This window comes from Manduca sexta, chromosome 9 (genome assembly GCF_014839805.1).
Source record: "Manduca sexta isolate Smith_Timp_Sample1 chromosome 9, JHU_Msex_v1.0, whole genome shotgun sequence".
NCBI lineage: Eukaryota > Metazoa > Arthropoda > Insecta > Lepidoptera > Sphingidae > Manduca > Manduca sexta.
In genome coordinates this window covers 13,177,435-13,190,123 of record NC_051123.1, presented here as the reverse complement: position 1 = coordinate 13,190,123, position 12,689 = coordinate 13,177,435, and the positions used below count along the sequence as shown (strand labels likewise).

General features: G+C 37.2%; 2 protein-coding genes and 1 non-coding gene across 3 annotated transcripts in view; 1 reads left to right on the top strand and 2 right to left on the bottom strand.

The window, feature by feature from the left end:
* The window catches only part of LOC119188519 (serine/threonine-protein phosphatase alpha-2 isoform), a 57,722-nt gene extending 57,179 nt beyond the window's left edge, over positions 1-543 (top strand). Inside the window, exon 8 of the mRNA XM_037436661.1 lies at positions 401-543. Within this exon, the coding sequence (XP_037292558.1) occupies positions 401-543 (143 nt within the window). The remainder of the gene's footprint in view (positions 1-400) is intronic.
* Positions 544-1,930: 1,387 nt separating this feature from the next.
* LOC115448451 (putative odorant receptor 85e) lies at positions 1,931-12,488 on the bottom strand. Its single transcript, XM_037436660.1, is given in 8 exon segments — positions 1,931-4,280; positions 4,688-4,843; positions 5,271-5,360; positions 6,093-6,271; positions 7,782-7,783; positions 10,338-10,587; positions 10,923-11,048; positions 12,011-12,488. Coding segments are annotated over 8 exon segments (1,338 nt in total). The 3' UTR covers positions 1,931-4,223.
* Trnae-uuc lies at positions 5,405-5,476 on the bottom strand. The gene has a single exon. It is a non-coding gene; the product is annotated as a tRNA-Glu (tRNA).
* Positions 12,489-12,689: the final 201 nt, after the last annotated feature.

The window sequence follows — 12,689 nt, the reverse complement described above, 5'->3', positions numbered from 1 at the left end:
ATATCAGGCACGAATTCCAGATTCCGGGCTGATACTGAGCTGAAAAACCCAAATATCACTTTGCTCGACCCGGGATTCGAACCCAGGACCTCAAAGCGCTGCTGTACCACGCATGCAGTACAATTATGCCACCGAAGCAGTCTATCAATTCTCAGTAAACTATAACTATATGTAAAAAAAGGAATTCGTGCTACCCACTCCCATACATTTTGGCACACACTGTTCTATGGGTACCTTCCACATGGAAAATATACAAGCTAACCCCGGAACGCGACACACGTGAGCTACTATTATGGGGCCGATTTTACACACTGTGTACGGTGGTCGCTGTCCGTCGAACATGTTCCAGTTAATTTAATAACTGCATTATATTTTAATTTAATAATTGCGTTAATTGCAGGTGCACTGATGTCCGTGGACGAGACGCTGATGTGCTCGTTCCAGATCCTGAAGCCGGCGGACAAGCGCAAGCTGTACTCGGGCCTGAACATGGGCCGCCCCAACACGCCGCCCCGCGCACAACCCAAGAACAAGAAGAAGTGAGTCCACACCCGCGCACGCGCACGCGCACACACACACGCACACGCACACGCACACACACGCACACACACGCAGCACACGTACAGCACACGTACAGGATCGCACAAAATATAAACAAACGTTCCACGGGATCGTCGCGTTTTTAAGTTTTGTCATAATACATAAAAACAACAACGTTAATGAATCGCATTTGAAAATCGTTTAAAATTGTAACGATCAAGATGTATGTTCCTACAAATTCACGATTGCTTAAATTTCCCAGTGTGATTTTAAAAAAATACTTCGTCACAATATGAAGGCACAGAAATATCGACATAAAACTAGATTGGTCTCAGCTCATCCCAATGGCCATAGGATCAGCTAATGCAAAAAATATGAGGTTATTCTAGCTAAGTAATTTTAAATCTTATGTCCAATGATATTAATGTCAGTTTTGTGTCACCACAGAGACATATGAGCCAGACGAAGCCTAAAGGTACCGGATTGTGTGATGTGTTAAGTGATGAACTAACACACAAATAACCGAGTGTCAACTCACTGGTACAATCGATTCCACTGTGTGTTTTAACAGTTTTGTTTAAAAATAGACTATATTCACGTTGAAAAAGGTTTCATTTTCATTACACGTAACATTCATTATCATTATCGCACGAGTCAACTCATGTAATTGCGGATGGTGTAAAATCCCAGTTGAGCCCTAAAGGTCCTTAGTTGAGGTCGACAAACGTCCATGTGCCAGTAGTCACTGTGGCCTTATTCCTTGAAACATTGCTCAATCTTCGGTTAACATCTTATAATTTCAGTATGATTAGCTATAGTTAACCTCACCAGCGATAAAACCTAACCCGTGTGTATAGTCATGTTAATATCGCGAAGATCTATATTCTAACATGTACTCATAATAGTAAAATGATTGTCACATAATTTGACAAAATGATCTATTGATTCAAAATGTTGTCTCTAAAGTTGTAGTTATTATGTTGTGTACTGTTACGTACGTCGTGATCCTATTCTTGTATAATTATATTTTATATTTTTGTGAACTGTTATGAACTTAATTGCCGAACATTTTAGTTTTTTTTATTCGCTTCCTACAGTCAATAGTCTATATACCTAATAATATAACTAAACACGAGTGTTTGTCTGTTTCCGTTGGCGCGCTGCAGCTAAGCCCACCCGCCGCCCCGAGCCACCGACATGCATGGAGTCCCGCCACCAACCGCCCCGGCCCGCGTACGGACATAGAGTATCCCACAATATCACCCCAACGAGTCTGTGTGTGGTCTAAACTTTATCACGAGCTTCCTTACCTCACCAATACTATATTCTATAATACTATGTTCAATATTTCATACTGTTTGTTGCTACTGAACGCAAACGACTCGTGTTGGTCATTTATCCAAGTTACACAACAATAAGGATGCAGACATGATGGTTTGAAAAACTCACGTTTATTTGAGCTATTGGCAACAGTTGTAATTCTTGACTTATTATCATCGAAACTGCCTTTTGATATGATGCCAGTGAGACCGGATAAGTGATACTCTAAACTTCAACTTGGCCTTTCTGCAAAAATGCGCGTGACCGACAGTAAAATAACTGTTTATTAAAAATTTTAAGGGCATATACCAGTGTTTTGCAGATTTTATGACGATTTGCAACCAAATACCTACTTTACTGTCTGTTGTACGCGCTTATCCATTTTATAGAATTTGTATTCATTATTTTTATGTATAAAATGGTTTTTACAATCAAGTATTATTTGTGAAGCCGCTAGCTCTCTGATGTCCCCCGTGTAGTCGCGGTGACGTGTACAGAGCGATGTTGCCAGCCCACTGTAACATAATTACACTTTGCTTCGCAATAACCGTAACTTGTAAGTTTGTATTTTTTTAATACGACAATTTCAGGTCCAAAGGATGTTTATAATATAAATATATTGGTATTTGGTACTAAGTGTTGCACAGTGGCGGTGTATTTCTCTGTACGTTGAGTTTTTAAGTTATGTAGTAAGCAACATTAAGAACCAATGTCACCGTTCACGCGCGATTAAAAATCGATAAAATTCGAGAAGTCGCGCGTGCGGCAACACTGGATGGGAGATTGTTTTTTTAAATCCGAAACATTTTTACTCTTTAGATATAAACTGCCAGTGTTATTCCATTTAGTCATCTATATTATATTTTTTTGTTTATACTTGACGATGGCAGTCCAAACTTGGCTTGGGATATCCCTGTAGGGCGTTTTGTCTGCGGACGGATGTAACGTGTGCTGCGTGAATATGTCTGGGAGAATGTTTTCGTATGACTGATGTATGCTTGAGTTGTAATCATTATCAAACCGTGTTAATGTAAGTGCGTCGGTCGGTTTCCACGTCGGCGGGCAGACGATTCCACGTATACAAAAATATTTTGGCTAAATAGAAAATTTCTTTATGTAACAAACAAATATTCAACAATGACAATATGCTACGTTACTACCGCAGTACGACGAGGCGTCCTCACGCGCGACGCTCCGCCCGCGTGGAAACTGCGCGACACGGATAATAAATTTAATGACCGACTAATGTTAATTGAAAGGAAATATTCAAAGTAAACTAAACTCCTTTGTATAATTAAGTAGTAAGCGTAAAGAATCCACTTGTAAACGACGCGTAGTGTGTTGATTATATGAACAAAATAAAAAAAAATATATAGTTGTAAAGACGCAATCACACCGTCCCCTTGGTGTGTACGATGCTTTGTGCGACTGAGGAGTCTTGTGCAACCTGCCACTGCGACTTTTTGTAGCCGCGTCTTTCCTTATCTTTTTCGTCGACGGTTTTAATTGGAAAATTACGAAATTGGCACATCTTGTAAATATTGTTTTTTGAAAAAAATGTCATGTACATTGTCTGGAGAATAGATTTTTTAATTGAATGAAGTTAGCGTGTCTCGCTTACTTGAAGCGGTTTGAAATAGCCGTTAGGTATGCTTCGTTGAAACCGTCACGGTTGCGACTAGTAAGATATCAATGTTTGTCCATGCGCCGCCATGTTGAAATTACTTATTTATGTTTATTAATTTTCCACCGATAGTGTTACCATGGTGTTATTCCAACGGTTGTATGAGACGAAAGGCGTTCGGAACATTATAATTTAATCGCTATTGAATGTGTTAGACTGATCCGCGCGGCCGCCTGCCGATCAACAAACAATCAATGATCTATTGATGTATGAAGAGAATTGTATATTAATTTCATAAATAAAATACTTCTGAAATATGTGTTTATTTATTTTTACTACTAGTGTAATTGTTGAACAGTTTCTGGCGTCATATAGTTTATAAACTCTTGGGAAGTGCACTTACATCTCTACAATACTATAAAATTGCGCTACACTTGCTTGCTAGAGTAATTATTGTAAAGTAATAATTTAGAAACTCCATTTGCCCAACACAATATGAACTTGTGTTGTTTAATAATTTAAATAAAAAATATAATATGGATAAAGTTGATTTAGAATCGTCAAGGCGTAGGCTAGTATTAAAAACGATCCGAACGGCAGATTTTTGAGTGTTTGGAAGTAGATGTATTCGTGACACGTGATGCAATAATTAACATTTCTAAAAGGGTAAGTGGATCTGAAATAATATGATCCATATAATGAACTAACGTCTACATTGAGTGCAGAATGTGAAGTTGAATTATTTTTCATTAACGTTGACCAACAATGTGTAATACGAGAAAGATGTCTTGATTATCTGAAACAATACGATAAATTAGTAAAATTGTCAAACTGTATATCTAATAATTATCAAAAAAATAGTCCTCTCGCGGCTGCACCAGCGTAGAACACCATAGCATTTATTGAATCCAGGAAACTGTACTTTAATGCCAGTGATGTGAATGTTGAACGGACTAACTATCGCATTTTTAAATAAAATATTCGAATGGAACAAATACTAAACTACACAGATCACGGGACATGAAGCATGATTTAATTAAACCGCAAATCATAACAATTTTTTATTTTCAATTTTATGAAATATAAAAACTTAAATTTATATTGTAATCCAAAACATGTGCCCTTATACGGGTTAAATACTACGGACTAAGATAAATAAATCATGTCTAGGATTCGTAGAATGGTTTTAATTACAATTCTTACCACGACGAAAGTGTGCAAATCCATCGGCAGGAACCGGCCTGCGCGGACCACCACGGGCCTCCTGTTGGCCTGCAAGATGTTAAGCAACATGCGGCGCGGCTTCACGCCCATTGTGTGCCACACGCTTTGGTACGCCGCCGTGGAAACGCGGTCTGCCTGTATAGTTAAAATTACTATGCAAATGCGAAATTTTTGAACACGTTTGGTGGTGGCTTGTTAAAAGTAAACGGATAAGACCGGATAAGATGTAACCCATATCTTCACATCATTTATCACCGTATCTAATGTGCTAACCTTAGACTTGCGTGATGCCCACTCGCATGAGTTTGAGGCAGCATACTACGATAATATATACTTTTAAAACGACTAAAATTATGAAATCTTAAAGTATACGGAAGTCATTTAATTTTTCTATCTACGACATACACCCTGGGAAATTTATCTTGCTATGCCATAGTGTTTCTATGGTATTTAACTCTCACCTAACTTAGGTACTTGTTAAAGATTAACGATGTATCCATAAATATAAAATATTTTCGAATATTTTTATATAATTAGTAATTTTACTTTGAATATATATTACCTGAATGATAATTTGATTGCCATAATAACAATACACAAATATATCCAAAGCAACCGCTGCCAAATATTCCACGGTGACCATGTCGAATTTCTAAAAACAATTAAAGCTGTAAATCATGGCCAAAAGAAAAAGAATTCCCGTACCGGGAATCGAACCCGAGCCTCCTGGGTGAAAGCCAGGTATCCTAGCCACTAGACCATACGGGAGATATCGTACCATTCAAAATAACGAAATAGTATGTTATATTAACCATTAAAGCATCGGAATGTTTGTCGGCAAACATTCCGATGCTTTAATATAGAATAGTAACACTATTGGTCTGGCAAACAGACAATAAAAAAACGATATGGACCTTAAAAGTAAAAACGACCCCCCAAAGCGGGATCTTGAATAGTATCGACACTTCGTACTTTTATAAATCGCTTTGTTTCAATAATAATATTACAAAAAGGAAAGATTTGTTTGTACAAGCCATTCTCTGGAGCTACTGCTTCGATTCTGGAAATTCTTTTACTACTTATATTAGACTACATTATTTGTGTAACGCAACCTGTCAAAATTAAATAACAATTTTGCAACGGGAAGCGCTGTTCTGCGTCTCCCATTCTTGTTTGGAATGGCATGTAATATTTTGCAATAAAATTTTATTAAGCGAGTTATTTTCTTAAACATATTAAATTGCACCACGTACAATTCCTTCATCATCCTTGTGACTACTTTTTACCCCGCGAACGGATTTTTTCGCTAGCGGAGCTCAAACTGAGTTAAGTATGCTTTAAGAAAATGTAACAGAATTTTTGCCGTAACCATTAAATATCTCACCAATGTAGCCGCGTACAACAGTGTGCAGAGGTACAGCGTCACCTGGACGACTCTTAGCACAAGGAGCGGCGACACGAACGTCTCAAACATCTCCTTGTACTGTTTTATGATTTGACACAAGCGGGCGCAGTCGCACAGTGCGTCCACGGTTGCTTCGTCGTACTCCGAGCTGTACATGTCTAATAAGGACGCAAAATGTCATTTACTTCAATAAATAAAAACCCTAAATACAAACAATTGCCTGGAGTGGAGTGCATTGCACGTTGTCTGACGAAATAATGCTAATATTTCGCGCCAGTACTTCACAAATTAGGAACATCACGCAACTTTAAAATTTCTATTATATATAGCCAAAAAATATTAAAGTTATATGCGCTGCAAAACAATTTATTATAGAATTACGTATAGTAGTGACAGCGTGTGTTCTTGCAGCCCGGAGAGACCCCAAATTTGCCACCAAGGCCCAGGCAAGAGCAAAAGAAAATATTCAATTTTATAAGTCATGACCCCCCCCCCCCTCCTCACGCCCCTCTAGCCAATGGAAGGTGCATGTAAATAAAGTTTTTTTTATTTTAAAATCATGTAAATTACATACATTTAAAATTTGGGAAATGAGGAGCACGAGGAAATATGATTACTAGTTCGCCATTATATTCTAACTGTATTACTTCTTACTAATAATGTAGTGTTTTTTTCTATGACTCACCGCAGTAAGATTCAAGCGCACATGTTGGAACCTGAAATATTCAAGTGATTTAATTATAGGGTAGTATTCTATCTATTAGTGATAATATGTAATGTTATTTATAGCATAGAATGGTAACAAATGAGTCAATTACCTTCATTTATTAAGTAGGTATGTGATTTTCACTGCTCGTAAACATATATTTCCTAAGAATAAGGAATACGCTACGATGATATGGGTAAAAATGTATTATTATAATACGTAATAGAGAAGGAAGCGACTGCATGAGTTAGCGTCTGACAGCAGCGGCCTGAACGGTTCTATCAAAAAACTTATTAACTCTTGGTCTCTCGTGAATCGCCGGCGAGCCAAGACAGCTACATGACATTTGCGTGTGTCACGGGATTATAACCTTATATACTACATATATACTACATAATAAGGTTATTTTTCCGTCACACGCGTAGCTGTCAATGTTTGCCGGCAAACATTCAGCTACCTCACGGGTTAAGCAAATTTTTTAAATGACATTTCTTAATTAATTCTAAAATGGCGATACCCTAGTTGGGTGTTTAACGGACTGCCAAGACTAATGTCCGCAGGTTCAAATACCAAGGGCATACACGTCTGACTTTTCTAAAATTATGTGTGTATTCTTTGTAAATTATCGCTTGCTTTAGGTGAAGGAAAAAATCACGAGGAAACCTGCACATCTGAGAAGTTCTCTATAGGAATTTCGAAGGTGTGTGAAGTTTACCAATCCGCACTAGGCCAGCGTGGTGGACTAAGGTCTTATCCCGCTCAGTAGTAAAGGAGGCCCGTGCTCAGCAGTGGGACAGTGTATAATACAGGGCTGATATAATATATATAATAATATTTCTTGGCACAAATTATCTTATATAGATGAAGACCGACTGACGTTCAAGTCAGATCCCGACTGTGCGGCCTTCCTTAGGAACCGGAACGATCTCTCCTAAACCCAGGACTGTGGAAATCTCACTCACCACTAGTCACCATAAATAAAACACAAGGACGATATTTCATTTTACGTTGTCTCATGGTCAGACACTAGACATCGATATTTACCACATAGCAGTGGCGAAGGGTGAAATTTTTGAAAAGGTAACCCGGTGTAAAAAAAATTAGCGTCAGTTAAGATATCGGGGCAATTTATTGGAAAACAAAAACGAAGACAACGAATTAGTCTTGAATCGAAATCGACAAACATTGACATGCCTACTAAATTACCTATTATGCGTAAATAATTGAAACATCCATAAAATCGAACAATAAACGTAGATAATTCCCCTTCCAGTCATCACAAATATAAGTACCTACGTATTAATTTGTTATAACAGCAAACTAAAGTAAGTATTCAAATTATAACCAAACTACGTAGTACCTATGATTATCTGTTTATTTTCAAAATAAACTGTAAGTAAATGTAATTTCTCCTTATAGAAATAGCTATTACGATCGCCAAACAGACCAACAGTTTAAATGCACCTACATGATAAACTTATATAATTATCAATTTAAATAATCAAGAAAGGTTATTCGTTAATTTTTGATTGTAGCGTGGTGATATTTTAAATTCAGTAAAATAAAATATTTATTTTCTTCTAACAAACATTTTGTATCTGAAATCAACAACTTTCAGATCTACTTCATATATTTAACCATCTAAATACTAATATGTGAAATCACATACTAATAATATACTTACGTAAAGGTAGACATTAACTGATCACAAAGTAGTTAGTTATTTCCATTATAATACACTTTTATTTGTAGTTTCTAAATAAACAAAGCGCTGGTAACTAAATAACACAGAACTATCAAAAAATAAAATGAATATGACAATTTACAAACACCGCAACTTGGTAGCATAATAAATTATGACGTTTGAAGGACGTAAAAAGCGACAACTATACAAAGTCGGTTAACGTGAAGCCGAACTAGCTCGGGTTACCTTTGCCCATATCTTCCGCGCGATTTCGACAAACACTGGCATAGAAAGTCATAGAAAGTGCTGCCATCTATATTAAAAAATATACTACGACATTAAGCCGCTTGACAGCGGGTTACCTTGCGCCTGTAGCGTCACAATTTCACTTTGGTAACGGAATTTCTGGGGAACTACATACAAGGTGCGCCATCTAATGTTATTTTAAACTAGCTTCCGCCCGCAGCTTCGCCCGCGTGGATTTCGGGTTTCAAAAATGGAGAAGGTGCTCAATTTGTCGGGATGTTCTTTTAATTTATGGTGGTATGCAGGTGGTCCGATTGTCCGGTCAGGGTCTGATGATGGGATCCTGGTGAAATCGAAGGAACTTTTAACCATTAAGGTTGCACACGAAATGACGAAAGCTTAAAAATGGAGTAACTTCTCCCGTTTTCCCAACATTTTCCATCACTGCTCTGCTCCTATTAATTGTAGCGTGATGAAAAGTATACTATAACCAGCTCAGGAGTATGAAAAATAATTGTACCAAGTTAAGTTAAAATCCGTCGAGTAGTTTTTGTTTCTATAACGGTTATACAGACAGACAGACAAAAATTTTACTAATTGCATTTTTGGCATCAGTATCGATCCCTAATCACCCCCAGTTATTTTGGAAATATATTTCATGTACAGAATTGACCTCTCTACAGATTAATTATAAGTATAGATATGCAAAAGTAGCTCAAAAATTGTCAATAACGAAAACATGCATTTTAAAGTAAAACAAAAGAAATAATATCGTGAAGCCAACCAAATAACTAATGATATATTAAATTTTGTGACTGTTCAATTTAGTCGGGTCCGCGATATCACTTTTGTTGAGTTTCAGAACGCGACATTACATTATTATATTCTGTGCTCCAACGCACACTGCTTTGATGTTAGGAACACACCTACATTGCTTAGACAACAGTGAACTTTATACAATAGCAATAAAGCTCAAATTGACTCTACGTATTAGTTAGAAAACGTTTGTATGGGAAATAGAAAAATGCTGTTTTGAGGATTTTCCCGGCAATTATTCGAATTTTTCTCACCTTTTAAACCTTCCCTAGACCTCCACGAATAATTCAAGACCAAGATAAGATAAATCCGTTCAGCCGTTCTCGAGTTTTAGCGAGACTAACGAACAGCAATTCATTTTTATATATATAGATAAGTAATCGATATCGGTTAAATTTAATAAACAACGGGCTAATGGCCGATAGTTGTCATTATTAAGTTATCATTAATTAATAATTTAAGCTATTATAATTATTGTCCATTGTCTGATATGTTGTAATTTAAATTTACCTATTAAATATATTGTTTAGTATCACCGAAAACCTAAAAGGGAAGCCGGTGGGAATCGGCTTGTATGGACGCTTCGCCACTGCCACATAGTATTTTGTTGCGCTTATACGCCTAGCGAAATGTAGTTGCACTGTTGCTGTCTAACCCTTCGAGGACAATGTCGTGAGGGCTGTTACACTTCATGTAATAATACCCTGGTAGACACTTAAGTAACGAAAAGACCAAAGTGGGCTTATATTATATACCTTCTTCTACATTTTACAACAATCAAAATTTTGTCGAAATTGTACTCACAACTTTCCTATCGTAATGAAAATCAGAATTTATAGTTTCAGCAACATTGTAAATGTAATTGTGTCGCTCATCGGCGGTGAACTCGGCGCGCGCCGCGAACAGAGCCGAGTACCGCACACCGCGTCGCAACAGCGCGGAGTAACGCGCATTGCGCAGGCTGCAACACAACAGGTCCAGCTGCCCGCAAATCAGGATCGAATTTGCCGCGAAGAAAACTCCTTGAAAAGAGTTGTTCATAGAAAAATAAACTGAAGACATACTAAATAGTTTTTGTTTATAGTGTTGTAATAAATAGTGATATGTATTTATTATCTCTTTAGTACTTACCTACGTAATCTGATGATCTCCAGTATAAAAAAAAAATATCACGTAACAATTCTACTATCTTAACTCACTAATAAATATTATCCACATATGGAAAAATTTTAACAAACCTTTGGATGTAGAGTTTAGACCATACCCTATATTACACAGTATGAGTCTTATTCAGGGAAGGTCTTGCGCGGACGGAGCCGCGGCCAATGCCTTATAAATAAATTCACAGGTAACTTACCAAACTGTCCCATAGCCAATCCCACGAAAAACTGCGTCAGAAAATAACGCAAGAAGACAAATTCCAAGAATGGAGACTGAGTGACGTCACTATATACCCAGCTCTGAATAGGTTCCTTTGTCCACACTGAAAGAACGATACAATGTACCCACGTACTCTAATTGTCCCAGAAATGTAAACAATCGGTGATATGTGTCTCGTATTGAAGGTTTAAAGGACATTGTGACCGCTCCAAATTACTGGGCATTATGAGACGGTTTATGAATCATGAGTAATAAAACATGTATTGTAGAGGAATTTGGATAGTAGCACTTTAATAATTCATTGTTTATGAATAAATTTGACGAGCTTACATAGGTTAGTGTCGATTTGCGTAACTACCAACTACGTGCAATTTTACTTGAATTCTAATAAAATTCTCATGCCTATAAGTAATCATATTAATCAGTTACACAGATGACATTACTGACGGCAAAAAAAAAACGGAAAATGCAAGGAAGGCTCGGAAATCCCAAGCCTTTCTACTAAGAATTGTAAGAACCGGAAGTGGATATTGAATTTTTTCCACCCACGGGGATTTCAAAAATTCTTTGTATATTGTCCAATCCTGAATTATGTAGTACATACACACAGAGGCACGTAAATAACTAGTAATTAATTATGTAATAGTTTTCGCCTCCTAGTGATCATCGGTAATAAAAGCAGCCTATGGCACTCAGAGATAATGCAGCTGCTCAATTCCCATAACAAGATCGTTTGCTGAAAACGGTCGTAGTTAACAATTATTAATGATCGGGTAAGTATCAGAGATTAGCCCATTCTACTATTAATTGCAAACTGTACCTATATATAGCTTTTTCTACCGACTCAGCCCTCATGAACTAAGTTTAGTAAGGCTATAGAATTTAAAAAAAAAAATACGTTTATTGCGCTAAAATTGTACACTTCATATTTTCTTATAATTGAAGGTTACTCCATACCAAATCTTATCAAAAACGGTTCTTTACTGAAGACCTAACATCGAACTCAGACAAAATGACCTTCTTTCACATTTGTAACATTAATATGGACTAGTAGTACAAACTTACAATGAAGGATAAGCGGCAAGGTGACATACATAGTAACGCTGAACATTGTGCAGGCGGTATATATCCTGCCGAAGTTCCTCGCCTTGCAGTAGCTGCCCCACATCGTCATATTCGTCAAGCCCCTCGCCGAATGATGCTTGAAGTTCTTCTCCATATAGTCCACTAGCGTGTACAAATCTTTTCTATAAAGGGCGTAGTATGACACTATAGCCACAGAAACCAACAGGGGCAGACAATCGGCTATTTTGTCCAGACTGGACATAATGTCCTGCCATTCAGTGTAGAGATGTACCGCAAGGGCAACTGGCATGTAAGTGAGTACAAATAATACCATCCCTAAATAAATGTTGTTCATTAATATTTCACGGTTCCTCTTCGGCTTTGGAAACCAATCCCAACATGCAACTATTTTCAAAGGCAGGATAATGTAATGAATGTAGTTCGTTGCTTTTTCTATTTTCAAATCCTTAACGGTCATTGCGATTGGGTGCACGATAAATGATTGTCTTCTGTGGATTTTGAATACGTGTTTATAAGGCTTTTAGCTACAAAGAGTCCTTGCACATTAGGTACACATGGGTATCATTTATTTACAAAATATTTTCGACGAAAACAAATATTTCTTTATCATCTCTAGAATTAGATTCTTAAAACAGTGACGAAATCAATTGGACAGCGT